General features: G+C 43.8%; 2 protein-coding genes, 1 long non-coding RNA gene and 1 pseudogene across 5 annotated transcripts; all 4 read right to left on the bottom strand.

The window, feature by feature from the left end:
- Positions 1-1,374: 1,374 nt before the first annotated feature.
- On the bottom strand, positions 1,375-3,949 carry LOC109943143 (uncharacterized). Of its 2 annotated transcripts, XR_004853263.1 has the most exons (6): positions 3,869-3,949; positions 3,605-3,721; positions 3,182-3,289; positions 2,701-3,105; positions 2,029-2,209; positions 1,375-1,682 (listed from the first exon to the last, which is right to left on the bottom strand). It is a non-coding gene; the product is annotated as an uncharacterized lncRNA (long non-coding RNA). The 2 variants fall into 2 exon arrangements; XR_002265834.3 differs by lacking the exon at positions 1,375-1,682 and having other exon boundaries at positions 1,913-2,209.
- A 2,225-nt stretch (positions 3,950-6,174) lies between these two features.
- Positions 6,175-8,141, bottom strand: LOC103632855 (folylpolyglutamate synthase). Its single transcript, XM_020545731.3, has 6 exons — positions 7,987-8,141; positions 7,728-7,788; positions 7,446-7,529; positions 7,148-7,204; positions 6,412-6,472; positions 6,175-6,263 (listed from the first exon to the last, which is right to left on the bottom strand). Exons 1-6 carry the CDS (start codon positions 8,016-8,018, stop codon positions 6,190-6,192), a joined length of 369 nt encoding a protein of 122 aa, XP_020401320.1. The 5' UTR covers positions 8,019-8,141; the 3' UTR covers positions 6,175-6,189.
- A 742-nt stretch (positions 8,142-8,883) lies between these two features.
- LOC100275642 (uncharacterized) lies at positions 8,884-9,930 on the bottom strand (annotated as a pseudogene). The gene is made up of 3 exons (NR_174084.1): positions 9,677-9,930; positions 9,061-9,220; positions 8,884-8,925 (listed from the first exon to the last, which is right to left on the bottom strand). The product of NR_174084.1 is annotated as an uncharacterized protein (transcript).
- Positions 9,931-14,407: 4,477 nt separating this feature from the next.
- LOC109942896 (uncharacterized) lies at positions 14,408-15,022 on the bottom strand. The gene is made up of 2 exons (XM_020545466.1): positions 14,997-15,022; positions 14,408-14,920 (listed from the first exon to the last, which is right to left on the bottom strand). The coding sequence occupies exons 1-2, from the start codon at positions 15,020-15,022 to the stop codon at positions 14,425-14,427; spliced, it is 522 nt and encodes a 173-aa protein (XP_020401055.1). The 3' UTR covers positions 14,408-14,424.
- Between the last annotated feature and the right edge of the window lie 272 nt (positions 15,023-15,294).

The raw sequence follows: 15,294 nt of genomic DNA, 5'->3' as shown, positions 1-15,294 counted from the left end.
GTGCTTCAAAAAATAAATTATTAGTATGGGGCCAGTGTGATTTTTCATACTGATAAATAATTGCTCTTAATTGGTGCCTCTTAATCCAGAAATGGCAGATGGTAAAAAACACACTATGAAAGAACCCAATATTTATGGTAGATGAGCAGTTGTTTTATGTTTCTCGATCAGAAGGATTTACAATTTTCTAGTGCTTGAGATGGTAGCATCCACTAATAATGCATCATCTTACAATGTAATTGGACAACAACAAAATAATTCATAACTACCAATGTTTGACACACCTTGTAAGCACGGCAGTTGGGTTGCATTGCTCAACAAAAAATTAATGATCACCTATCACCGTTCTATTTTCAACTTATACAATAGGTCTACATCATTGGAAAAAATAAAGGCACAATGCTTTTACATATCTGGAAAACAGATGGTTGATAATTGATACTTGCATTCGTTTTTCCTATGCCAACACCATGAACCCAAGCTGGAACACATGAAGGTGAGTTGGAAGCCACAGTGTTGCCTTACCCGCCTTGGCCTGCCGCTCTCCCCTTTGTGCCCTTACCACCGAGCCACTACTGATCCTAGTTAATACAATGTATAAAAATCAAATGGAGGTTAGAGCATATATCTTGAAATAAATACAATTTGTAAAACAATAACCATAGTTGGATAATTCATAACATGGGAAAAAGTGTTTAGTATAAAACATAGATGTAGAAAGCATAGATGTAGAACGACAAACATCACTATGATATGCGAAATTTGTGTGGCAAAACAACATCGTAACACTAATTTTATACCACCATAGTCACTAATTTTATACCACCATAGTGAGAGAACATTTGCTGGTTATGGTTGAAAACTATTTCGTACACTATTGTTGGTGATGACAATGATCGTGCGCCCTATAATGATCACGGCTATGTTGAGGCATATAAAATTCTTCGTTTGCCATAGTAATTAGGCCACAAGCAATATGAAATGCAGGAAACTGTAGTTGGAAGTGCATATATACATAAACACTAAAGCAACAGTATATCTCTTCGTTTACATAGGAACATTACATCAGTTTAGCCATCCATATGTTACATCAAAAGCAAGATATATAACACATTAATTTAGGTTCTTGGTACTATCAGTGAAGACACAAAGTATACGAGCACAATCATGATGGTCTAGTTTCATAAAATAAGCATAATCATATAGGCTAAGCTAGAAGAAGCTCAACATATATCCCTTGCAATGTCACTATGAATACAGAAGCACGAAGATCCTTCATGCGGGACTAAGCTTAGGAGCAGACAAATAAGCATCCACTGCATGAACAGACAAAAGCAGAGCATCCTTTGTTTCCTAACTAAAAATCATCTTCGCTAGACCTGTGAAGGAAAAAAGATCATTATGTAAGATACAGAAAAAATGCCCAACAATTTTTTTTTACAAATGGCAATAGCTTTGACATCTGTTGTGTGCTTGTATACTTCAGTACTGGATGTACTGAATGTGGATTCCAATCAAAAAGCTAGACAAGGGGAACCATTAGTATGGGAAAACAACAGTGTAGAGTCCTAATAATAGTGCATTCCAAACTAACAGAAACATATCAACAGACATCTTACTCCTTTCTCATTGCCTCTGGATGCAAGCTGGCAATTGTCATAAGACCACTTGAGTCCACAAACCTGGAAGATGTGTGAGATTACGCGACACACATGTGGAAACTTGGACAACCACTAACATTTAGAATCTGTTAAGAAAAAATAGAATAAGATATATGTAATCTATTGCAGACAAGCGCATGTAACCAACACAGACCACATGCAATAGATTAGTCGATACAGGAAAAAACATCAAAGTTGCAGGCATCATCTTGGAAGGAGCTCACTAATCTGCTAAGTAAGAAATTCTGAAACTTGTATATTATCATTTCATTGAAAACTTATAAAGGTACAACCGTACATGCATGCTTTCTAGGCCTCGGACACAATCTTACGTACTGAAATCTATCAAACAACACAAAATACTCACCATAGTGCCTTCCAAATACGATTGTTAAAGTGGCTTCTTGAATTAGATCAATAGTGACGCTAAAGTTCTCCATATGTATATCCTTAACAGCTGGCCCACCATCATTACCGTGATTTACATAAACAGGAGGCATTGCAACGCTAACTGCCTCCATCTCCGCGACGTGCAATTGATATTGAACCTATACCACCAATACATAATAAAAGAATAGCATAGCAGGAAAGAAGACTTGCGCTTGCAGGTAAAAAACATGTGTATACAACCGATAATTGCATCATGTGGATATCTAAGTGGAGCCATCTGTATAATAGCTTACTTCAGCCTATGAACCTACTACCAAAAGAGTAGTCTGTCATTCAACCAAAATTAACACAATTATAGTATATTAAGACTAATTAGGTCATTCTAGTTAGCCAACAATAGTGCCATTTCTCTTCGTAGACCATATTTAGGAGCCCTTTGGTTCAACTTTTTAAGCTAGCTTCATTGTTAAAAATTTGAAATCTCAACTAAAGAGGTATCCACAACAGTAAATTTAGTCATACATGATAAATTTACTGGAAAACATAAGGTTCTTTTGAAAAAAGGCTCATAAAGGGCAAGAGTGCAGCACAGTTAAAAAAGGCTCTACTAAATGCCTTTACATATTGTAAAGGATAAATCTGAATATACCTTATCATCACGCTTAAGTGATGCTTCATGCTTGAGCCTGCACCAAACCATCATTTAGTGCTTTGTCCTAGTCAAATGCAAATTAAACCAATTGGAATTTGTAAAGAGCGAGGCACTGCAAATGACATCTCTATTAGCTAATTCTTGTATCAAACGTTAAATGTGCTTACAAAAGGAAGAACAGTAGTGAAATCAAGTAGAAAAATAATAAACCTTGCTCATCTCCAGGGCAAAGGGGGATATTACTAATAAAGAAGTGTTATGAATTTCTGGTGCTATGAGCTTACATGGAGGCCGCCTGGTTCTGAATTTCTTGTTGCTGCCTTGCCACATCTTCACATGCCCACTATATGTTAGCTTGGGACTGTCGTAGCCACCATATACGGTGCCTGTTGTTGAAGAACTCTATAGAAATGTTCCATCAGTAAACCACGAGATGTAGATTTTTTATGGGTAGCAGTGAGGTTTAGACATACAGTACCATAGGACTGGTCGTTGACGAACACATGTATGGACTGGCTAGCAGAGTAGATGGTCAACTGTGGTCACTGCCCAGACTTAGAATCGCTCATTCGAGTTGATGGTCATGCTGCATTGAAACATTTAGAGGTCAGCACGCAGAGACTATCTAATTGTCTGATTCATTAGAGACATAGTCAAGTGGAGGAGGATCTGGGTGAACTGTTACCTGTTAGCATACACCCAAATATAATCCCTATTCCATAGCAAATAAGAGGTTGAGTTATTGGAATACTTCTAAAGATACTTTGTTATGGTAGTTGAACAGGAATGACGCTGCTCAAACTGAATATGTATGCATTGAAATTAAAGTGAGAACACAACTGCACTCACTCCATGAGTAGCTAGTTTGAACTCGATACATTTTTGATAGAATTTGGCTGACCTTCTCGTAGTTCCTGATGGATTGGATTGTGGGGTTGACAGAGATCAGCACCAGCTCGGTTTGCTTGATGGCCTTGTGCAGGTCCCTCAGGAGACCCATTTCGGCTGCCTCAGCGGACTGGAACATGCCATGGTTTTCAGAGTTTTGGTTACATATAGACCATCACACATCTAGAACAATCTACTGCATCAATTCCAGTACACTTCTCTTCCTCTTATTAACTGTGAGTGACATACAGAAACTGAAACAATCATGGCGACCTACCGTATTCGTCGATCGGCGCATTAGCCAGTGGCGATGAACGACCCACCGGAGGTCCTGTCGAAGTTGGTGCCTCCATGGTACTAAAGAAACAAAACACATGTTAAACCAAGAATGAAGACAGTCATGCTGATTTTAGCAACCTGTTAGTGTTATACTTGCATTTAGCCAACAGAACATATAAAAATGGTATGCCAGAACCAAGTAGTTGATACTTCAGGCTTATTCAGGAAATTAGGCCCAAGAGGCTTGTAAGCTAGTAGCTAAGCTTAGAGCGAATTTGAGATGGATGCAGATGTCTTATGAGTGCATAGACTTGTATTATAATTTAGAAGGGATGCATATATAGTGAATTTATAGTTATATGCCCGTGCGTTGCGACGGTTTCTATTACCATGATCAGGAATTCATCCCAAAAGAAAATAGACAAACCTAGACAAACCATGATTTTTAGCTTCATCTTTATGGTAATTTCTGACTCCTCCAATGCTTATGGCCGCTGGCAGATGAAACGAAAGAAAAACCATGATTTCCACACTAATGAATTATCTAACCAATCAACATCATGTTAGGGAGGCACTTACTTTTCAGATACTTCGATGTGGCATGGCAAGCTTTTAGGAGCTACTATCGTCTACTGGAAGTCTAGAACACCCTGTAATTTACAAAGTAAGCTGCCCAATGATTACCATGATCAGGAATTCATCCCAAGAGAAAACAGACAAACCATGATTTTTAGCTTCGTCTTTATGGTAATTTCTGACTCCTCCAATGCTTATGGCCGCTGGTAGATGAAATGAAAGAAAAACCATGATTTCCACACTAATGAATTACCTAACCAATCAACATCATGTTAGGGAAGCACTTACTTTTCAGATACTTCGATGTGGCATGACAAGCTTTCAGGAGCTATTATCGTCTAAAGTAATCAACAAATATGATACAGTTAAATATAAATATAAACCAACTGTAGAGCTAGTGTAGAAAAGCAATGCTACTCTGCACTGCAATAACCATCACTACGCGCATATTTCCTCGAAATAGATAAAAGCTCTGCAAATTGGTGCTATAAACAATTCACCAATCAATGTTACCCACCGTGCGAAAGGCTGGAATGAGTACAGAGGCTTAAGGGTGCCTAAATAAAAATTCAGGTGTTATGATTTCAATCATCTATCATGGTAGAACTTTAGAATGCTACAGAGGAAAACACAAAACTGTAGTTACATCAGAAGTTCCACAGTTTCATTAGTCTCATCAGATATTATGAGAGAGCCCAACAAGCATCAGTTAGGACCTCCTCATCCTGAGAGTGGATAATACGTTGTAATGCTGGCAATGCTGGTTTGACTTACTAAAGCATGAACAAACCAAATCAAACCAATATCAATCAATGAATCAATTTTGGCCGACACAACAAAAAGAAACCAGATCAAAGTTTGGTTATGGCTTCCCATTGCAGAAGTTGGAGAGAGTCTATATGGCATTCTTAAGCATCGAAAGCTTAGCATGCTCATTAATATGTTGCGGCAAAGGGTATAGCCCACCATTGCCAAGTACCAGAACATGACACTTTGGGGAGTCACCAGCAACATTGCCTAAAGCCCATACAATCCGCAAAACAAAAAAAAGAAAAGAACATAAGCATCACTCCAAGGGGCTGAAGCCACCTGCTATGTGAAATTTCATTGGTGTCCTGCTTTCGCTTCTGATACTCCTCTTGAAGCTCCTCAAGAGGACTCGATACCTGGAGAGAGAGAAATAAAAGAACCATGGTATTTATTATCTTCCAGGTAGGGCAAATTTTCATGACTGGCAAATGAAACACAGGTAAAGCAAAAGAGAAAAGTAACATGATGGTCCAGTTATCTAATTTTGCTACTTCAATGATCTATTATGACAGAAGTGAAATACGAAATTCAAAGGTAAAGGTGCAACATGCTATATTGGAAACTAAACATGCACCACATTATTGAAAATATTAGCTGGTAAGAAGATTACTGGAACTTATAGGTTAAAAAGAATACTTTATTGGTAAGAAGAATATTCTGGTGCTGATTGTAGCTTGGTCACCACGCGCTGTCACCAGGCACTACTGCTTCGCTGCTACGTACGCTGCAGGCTATCACCTAAGTATTCTTGATTCTAGGAATTATAGCAGAGCGCAATACTATGGATTTTCTTCAGGGTATCACCTAAGTCCCAATACTATGGATTTGTAGTTCTAGGTCTCCAAACCTACTACGTGGTTTACCAGAGGTCCAAACAGACCTAACTCGCAATTAGTATCGATGCACCGACTTGGCATCTTCATGTCACCTGTGTCATCCTAATTTTGCCAACAGAATTAACCCGTTTATTGACACCAAGTTTATCACCAAGAACAGGATTTGGTCACCTGCATTTTGGACAATTCAAAAATAGATAAATAAAGAAACATGAGACTGGGCGTGTTTGCTTGGAACCCTGGCAGCCACCATCCAAACACCCCCTGAGAGCATGGACCTAATAATAGAGGTACTTCAACTGTCAGTTGCAGGACTAACCAAGAATTTCCATATGATCATATCCAAGGGAAGATATGCCACAAACTACAGGTGCTTTAACCTGCAGGCACTCAGGCACCCAAATTTAGAGACCACTCAAGATCTTTGATTTTTGATAGTTCAAGACAACTGTGGTAATATAAATGTTGTCAGAAAACCAAGAAGAGACACAAGGTAAATTTAAACACGGAATCATTTTGAAAGTCAAATTGGCACTGAATCAAGCATTCAAGCAAGCATACGCATTAATCTAGTCCATCCTTCTACATGTAATCCAATACAAGGATGCTCACACAAAAAACATGCAATATGTTTTTTTATCGAACACGCACGCGAATTGCATATCTTATATTAAGAATAATAAAGGGGGGGGGGAGAACCCCAAACAATATCACAAAGTCACACCTTGGATTCTAAGAAAAGAAGAAAAAAGGAGGCCCAGTGTATGAAGCTCCCACATGGGTGGGGTCTGGAGAAGTGATAATCGGAGGTGTGATAATCGGAGGCAAGTATTTCCCCTGCAAGTGTGGAGATTGGAGAAGCTGCTTCGAACCCGAAACCTAGTGACTCAATGAGACAGCACGCACCACTACATCAGGCCTGCCCTTACCAATTCTAAGAAAATCTTTTCAGGACCAAAATGGTATAGTTCAAGTTTACTCTGGGTTTTGACTACTCAAGATGACCTATATACACAAACTTTAGTTATGCATTACTGAAATAGAACATCACATACCACATTAGTTGCATCAAACTTCCCTCCTAGGCCAACCTCGAGAACAGCAACATCTACCTGTTAGAGTCAGAAAAAAGACAGGGAAATGATTGGGCAGATGCCAGTGAAGCTCAGAAGGTATAAAGAATGAGTAAATTCCTAGTGTGAGAAAAGCATATATGTGATAGATGCATCAATGTGTCTACCTTAAAAGTTAAAATCACATATTAACACAACAACTTGCAACTAAAATGACTTTAGCATCTTGAATATCTTGCAAAGAAGGCAGAAAGAGTAGTAAATGCTGTATTTTCTATACCTGCTCAGCATAAAATATCTTGAATGCGAGCGGCGCGAGGAACCTGAAATAGGCTGGCATGGGAATATCATCATCAGTCTTCTCCTGGAAGTAAGCCCATTTATCTCATCATCCACCAGTTTATATAGAATAAAAGCAGCATGGTGAGATCAGACAGATTATATGACAAATGCAAAAAATTTCCTGATGGAATCAATTCAGTAGTTTGAGCTTTGTCACTTCTAGGTAGTAAACGTCGAGCGCAGAGTGACTTTATATGGAACAACAAATCAAGACACTTACCTTCAACTTGTTCCAGCACCACCAGAAGTACTTCAAAAATTTCTCTTCAGAAATATTAACCCTGATGCCCTCAGAAAGGAGGGGCTAGGTCAGTGCGATCATAAATTTCATAGCACCTAATTACAGGGACAGCACAAGAAAGATGACACAAGATGTTTACATACAAAAAATCATTTGGAAGTTCATAGGATCCACTGTTGTCAACACCACAGCCAGATGCAGGTGTATAAGATGAAAGAACAGTAGGAAAAAGAATTACCCATCTAGCTGAAATCGCTCTCTAACATCCATCAAATGTGGTGAGGTGAACAGCCCAGTATGGAAGCCACACGATCGCAGGATTGACTCGGTGAATGTGCATGTGGAACCCTGTAGATAGATATAGTCAATGTCTTTTCAATTGACGCCAAATCAGGGCCCTAAAAGAATTCGGCATTTCTCATTTCTTATTACTACTGTACAAAGCCTCAGTTCAATGCTAGACGATACATATGTGGAAATGGTTGCACTGCATCCTGGTATCAAACACGAGTAGATGACAAAGTTGAGCCAGCACAGCCTCAGGAAAGGAATTAGGGTACCCCATGAAGTAACGATTTTATAAATTATATACTTGCAAATCTACATATTAACAGGCAACTGATCAACAGAATATGTCAAAATTTTGCCTTGCAACGCTAAAATAGCCACCAAGGCCATTCCCAATAGCTTCATGTAGGCTATCTGTGGAGCGGCAAGTACACAAATGCAATCTGAAAGCTGCTAGTTACAATGTACTAAAACAAAAGGAATCAGAAAGCAGCAGTGCATTTGACATTGGCTGATAATTGGACAGAGATCGCTCCTCGGCAGGTCTACTGAAAGATGATAGCAACTCAGTAGCCTAAGTTCCCAAAAGGCTAATACGTTTTCGCCTTTAGTATCCTATAAAAAACAGCACGCCTAGACAACCTATTTAAGAAATATGTATAGAACTAAAAACAAGGGTATATGATAACAATACCAGCCACTAAACACACATGGTTAATCACTAAAACAATTCTCTGACAACTCCTATAAAAAGATAGCAGCCACCAGAAATAAACCGCCCACGACATCCCTAATTGTAGTCACTAAAAACTGGCAGCAGCAATTGGTTCACTAAAAAATGACCATAATCAGGTAGTAGTCCTTCCCTTCCCTGATGATCCTGACACCCCTGGGAAGGACGTGGCGCGGTCACACACACACTCACAGGCCAAACAAAAACAAAGGAGGCGGCTAGCAGTAACACCAGCTGCTGATGGCAATCGGAAGCAGTGGAGCTGGAGCAGATGGGCGAGTGGCGGCTTACAGTCCGTATCGGTCGCACCGGTCCTGCACGGCGAAGACGTCCTTCCAAGACTTGGATCCCTCCGGCGCGTAGAACGCTGCGGCGTCCGCTCCCCACCTGTCGTTGAACAGCTTGCGCCACAGTTCATCATCCGAGGTCAACGCCCTCCATTTCCTGTAAACTGATGAGCCAGGACCAGCACCGTCGCAGGTAATTGGTATGCGTAACTGCCCAAAATGAGAGATCTCTACGCACGCTATCTGCGTGTCGTACCAACTACTCCTCTATATCAAGCTCTCTGGCCTGGAACGTTTTCATGCTCCAGCATGTACAGACTACAGAAACACAGGGTATACGATCAATCCGATTTGGCAATCTAAGACTTGGAAGAAGTCTACAGAGATACACAACCAAAATCTGAACTGCCAACGGAAACCAGACCCTAGGATCTCTTTTGGGGGCCGGATTAAAATGGACAGTAAGAATTCGGACCACAGGAAGTTCATAGTAATTACTACAGAGAAACTGAAATTCCATTCTTGAAAAAGGAAAAAAAGAGGCAGAGCGATTGCAATTGCAATCACCGGCGCTTCCAATTCCGTATTGGGATGCCACAATTTTAGGGAGCGCGTCAGACCTTGGGGAGAAGAGGCGAGGGACTGGTGATCCAGGAGGTGGAAGATCTTGACGCACAACTCTCTGGGCAACCCATCCATGTCTCCTCGAGGCTTTCCCAGTTCTCCGGCCCGAATTCTCGCACTCACCGAGAAGCTCTGGCTGAAGACTCGAAACGACGAAAGACTGCTCGGCGTTTCAGATCCGGAGCTGGAGGTGAAGAGTGAGACGAGCACGAGGGGTGGACGACGAGTGGAGAGGAGAGGAGAGGAAAGGGAAGGAGGGAAGGGGAACATGCGGGAAGGAGAAGCTAAGGTCGTTGGCCCCGCCGGTAGTTAGATGCAGCCAATTCGGATTTGACGCCCCGTGGGGGAGCGGGCGAGCGGCGAGGGCCCGACTGTGCCTCGCCCGCGGAGGATGCCACGCGAGGTGTGGTGGCGGTGGAGGGAGAGTGCCGACCAGATCTACAGCGGGGCACGAGGAGCAGAGGGGAACCTAGAGAGGTGGAGGCGCCGTCGGGAGACGCTTGTTGTCGTTCGCCCCGTCCCGCGCAGACGCCGCCGCCGTGGACCAGAACCTGGAGGTGTCGTCGAGAGGGAACCGCCATGTCACCCGTGGGAGTGCCTTCGAGTCAGTCTGGTCACTATTTATCTTCATTGTTGCTCCCTCAAGCGGTAGAGGTGGAGGTCGTGGACTGGGATCGTGCTGCACGCCGAAGGGAGAGCAAGGCGGTCCGCGGTTGCGCCGAGATGCCCGAGCTTGACGAGGAACAGGAGAGCACGGGGTGAGACCAGGAGAGCAGGACCGCTGGGCTGGGAAGGAGGTGGTACAAGAGGATTTGGTATGGGCCGCAACAAGCAGATGGGCCTTCGAGGACGCATGCACTTTGTATTTACAAGCTAAACTTAGTACCACATCGACCACTGAATTGTGCAGACACATGTTTATAAGTTTTTATGCGGAACATCTTGTGTATTCTTACCTGACCATTGATGTCACCCCAAATAGCAGGCTTTTTTGGTCAAATGCGCGGTGCACGAAGACAAGGACCCCACATGCAAGACCAGGGGTGTGGGACCCACCTGTCAGACGTTGTACGACAGGGTGTGGGCCAACCAACGGGGATGGGAATGGAGAACAAGCCAACCAACGGGAATGGGAATGGTGGGCAGAACCAGGATGGGAATGGAGAACAAGCCAACGGGGATGGGAATGGTTGGGCAGAACCAGGATGAGAATGCGAATGAGAACGTGAAGATGGAATGGGAATGGCAGAACCAGGAATGGGGCAGCCTACCCAACTGATATGGAGATTTTTCTGGCTTCATCAGTAGCGTCCATCAGCTTGCACTGTCTCGGCTGGATTCCTTGAAAACGAGTTCCATTTCTATTTTCAGTGGGCCTGCCTCGCTGAATGTGAGGTGGCTCCGAGACGGACGCATTTGTCTGCCTGTGAATGGAGAGGGTTCCATCTATTGCCCTCTCAAATCTCCTCGTTCATACTTTGAACTTATATTTATAAATACATCCTTCAACTACTTTTTTATCTATTTCATCCACTCTCCAGCCATTCCCGCTCTCTCTTTATCCTTTAGATCAACCATTTGACCATTTAACATCAGTTTTTTGGAGTTCTTTTAAAAAAAATACTAAACATATATATAACCGTAATACATAATGTTATGAATTAATTAGACTATAATTAGATTAATTTCATAGTTACAATATAGATTGACGGATAATTCCCGTTGCCATCTCTACTTAGGGCATGTACAGCGGCATTTAGTTAGCAGTCTCTAAAAGCTATCATTAAAGAGAATACTCCTACATGGACAGCAATTAGAGAAGAGAGAGAGTGCAGTCGTCGTTTCGTGAGGCGACGGCTTCGTCCCGTGCTCCAAGAACCAAGCGACGGACGAAGCAACAGCTGTAGAGCGAGTCGGCGGCGACGACGGCTTACCTACGCGCGGGAGCTTTTGGCGGGCGGCATGGATGAATTTGCTCCTGCGCGCGCCATTTTTTCTCCTCCCCTATATAGCTTCTCCTCTCGTTGTTTCAGTTCAATCTTGAATTTTTCCCCCAATCTAACAGATGGAGTCCGATGGGGATGATGTGTTGCCTCCAGCCACCTTCGTCTTCGATGCGGCGCAAGCGCAGCGACTCCTTGCGGCAGCAGCAAGCAGGGACCTCTCGCGTGCAGCGGCGACTGCAGGTGGGGATTCTTCCCAAGCTGGAGCTGGACAAGCAGGTACGGGGTTGTGTGCGGGCCAGAGGACGGGCAGTGCGGCGTCGCGGACAGGCCAAACAACGGGCAACGCGGCACCGCAGATAGGCCAGAGGACAAGCCAGAAGGCGGGCAGCGCGGCGTCGCGGACAAGCACGACGGCGGCATCGCGACTACAGCGGATAGGCCAGGCGGCAGCGACAGGACTTCCTCGGACAGGCCAGGCACCGGTGGCATCAGTCCTGTTTGGAAGACCACCACTGCTGGCTGGGCAAGCAGCAGCAGCCATTGATTCTACACGAACACTTGGGCTGAAGAGAAGAGCTGCAGCTATGGCTTCCTCCGATATTGCATCCAATCCCGGTTCATCTTCTCCGGTCATTCCACAATCTGATCCAACAAATTGGTAACTGCTCGATTCAACTATGGCTTGTGGTTTGCATATATGTCTTGTTACACGAACCATGTAGTAGTTGCTTATTCAACTATAATTTATTTGCAGAATAAATTGTAACTAACAGGGTGATGTCCTTCCTTTTTCTTAGTAAGTTTATGATGTTGTTCGATCCATGCTTTCAGGGATAACAATCCACACCCCCCAGGTGGATTTATTAACCTAGTGAACAACTCATCATCACAGAATTCCCATTTTGTTGGCATGAGGACATGTACTTCGACTGCAAAAGCAAACCAGAATCAAATTGATGTGGACAGCGAGGATGAAGCTGTTCGAACTGAGATGCTAAGTTGCGTAAGGATGATCGTTTATGGAAGCGGGGGGATGTTGTGAACATAATGCAAGCTTGTGTTATCCTTCACAACATGATTGTTGAAGATGAAAAAGAAACAATTAAAATTCCATTGGATTTAAATGAAAACCTAGGAGCAACAATTGTGCTACTGCCAGAAGGGCAGACTAGTGACAATCCTGACCCTTGCTTCGTTGAAGTGCTACAAAGGAATTTTACTATCCGTGCTCGCTCGACTCACACTCAACTGAAGAGAGATTTAGTTGCAAATATTGTACACAAATTTGGAAACCGTCAAAATAGGTCTACATAGAGGTATCATGCCATTTACTATTTATATCAATTATGTTATATCTTTTAATTACAAATGATAATATATATTTTAAATTTTTTCTTTTATTCCTAATTCATTTATTTTATTGTAGTTTATGAATAAGAAACACAATAGTAACAAAGACAGTTTATACATGGGATCTCTTATAGCAATAAAAGACATTATACAAATTTAAAACTATGTAGACAGTGTAAATAGACAACCCACTGTATAAACTGTCTATTATGTTGTCTATATACGTACTTCTAAGCGCTTACAGACGGCAACTAAGCACTGTACATGTCCTTAGGAGCGTGAAGCTTCGGAGGCTGAGCCGAGCCTAACGTAAATAAAGGCAGCTGAGCACATGTAGTAACGCTACCATCACGGACGACTGTGTGCAAACAAAAGTGCTAGGTTAGACTAGGTGGTGATAAATATATATATGTAATACAGATGATAACAAAAACGCCGGAGCGCACGGACGTTTGGTGTGCAAAATACAGCAAGTTGTGTAGATAGAGCCGATGCAGACCCCCTCCTACCTCTAGCTTGCGCGCAAGAACCCAAGAGACTGAACGAGCCGCGCCATCCGTGCACGGTTGAACGGGTCGATTTCATTACGCTTCCCGAAACGCCAAGTGCCGTGACCCGGGTGTGCTTTTGCTGTACAGCATCTACTAGTCGGGGAGATGCTAGTGCTAGGGAAAGTCGACTAGCTACCTATACCCTGCCTACTGCCTACTGGTACGGAGACAACAAACAGCAGTAGGAGGCGCAAATCGCGGCCACGTAGCGACATTTTTATAGTAGCAATATATACAGCGATAAAGGTTTTTGCTTGATATATAATAATTAATTAATTATAGTGTATATTTCTTTCAGTAATTCAAATACACGTTACTAGGCTCCGGCCCACCCACGTCAGCCACGGATCGGCGCTACCACCACGGTCCAATGGTCCATGCGAGCAATGTACGTACTTGTACGCCCGCGGCCCATCCACCTGCCAGCGCCGAGCCGTGCAGGGGTGTGGAGCCGAGCCGTGCAGCGGCAGTGATCCCACCGCCCGTCCCGCGCATTAACAGCTGGCAACGGGAAGAGCATGACTATGGATGTGTTTGGTTGCCTGGCCCAACCCACAACCAGGCCCGTTTGGTACAGTGTACATTTGTTTGGTTGCCTGGCCTAGCTCGGTAGCCTGGCTGAGACGAGCCAGAAACAAATTTGGGCCAGGCTGAGTACAAACGTGAGGTTTTCAGGTTCTCAGTGCGGCCTGGCCCGACTTTGGTTAGGGTTTGCCTCAACTGACGTCTTCTCTCTTGCCTCTCTCGTCGCTCGCAGACGACGGCTAGGGTTTTGCCGCAGCTGCGGCTCTCGCCTCTCTCTCGTTTCTCTCAGCCACAGCCGCAGCCACCGACGCTAGGGTTTGCCGCAGCTGCTGCTCTCGCCTCTCTCTCTTCTGCTCTCTCTCTTCTGAATTGCTAGGAGGTCCGCCATCGCCGCCAGGCTGCCCGGCGGGCGGACAACGAGATCAAGAACGTCTGGCACACGCACCTTAAGAAGCGCCTGGATCCCACCAAGCAGGAGCAGCAGCAGCACGACACGAAGCCGGCGGCTGGCGTCGGCAAGAAGCATAGGCCCGCGGTGGCTGCGAAGCGCGGGGGCGGCGGAGCCAGGAAGGCGACGGCCGTCGTCGTACCGGCCCCGGGCACCGCTGCACCGGCGTCGCCCGAACGGTCGGCGGCCTCGTCGTCGGTGACCGAGTCGTCCATGACGGAGCAGGAGCACGGCAACACGGGGAGCTCGCCCACGTTCCCCAAGGAGGAGAGCTTCACCACGTCCTCCTCGGACGCGCACCCAGTACCACATCTGGTCGTTTGCTTGCATTGCCTTTGAGCTTGCCACCGGTGACTTGTTGTTTGCTCCCATGAATCGCCAGGGATGCAGCGAAGATGAGGTACGGTAAAAGAACATTTTCTTGTTTGTTTGTAGCATAAAATTTCTTATTAACTGCTTAGGAATCAACAGTTGTCGCACATGTTCAAAAATATACGTATTCTTGATGTTGCCAAACTTCATGGCAGCAGGATGCACTAATTTTCTTCATCCCTTATATTTGCAGACAACATGCTATTTGGTGTATTCATCCACTAAACTTTCAAACACTCCCTTGCAATTATTCGGACATTTAAAAATTGCACTGACACAAATATATATCAGGTAGTGGGGGCACTTCAGAATGTAAAACAATATATTCAATCCTGTAATGTACCCAACCTGTGACAGCTTTCAACCAAGCTAACGGAGAGCTTTATGGAAATGAAATTAGAACTAACTGGTCCACTCTGGCA

Source organism: Zea mays, chromosome 10 (assembly GCF_902167145.1).
Source record: "Zea mays cultivar B73 chromosome 10, Zm-B73-REFERENCE-NAM-5.0, whole genome shotgun sequence".
NCBI lineage: Eukaryota > Viridiplantae > Streptophyta > Magnoliopsida > Poales > Poaceae > Zea > Zea mays.
Note: the sequence above shows the minus strand (reverse complement) of the source record. Positions and strands in the feature narration are given on the sequence as shown.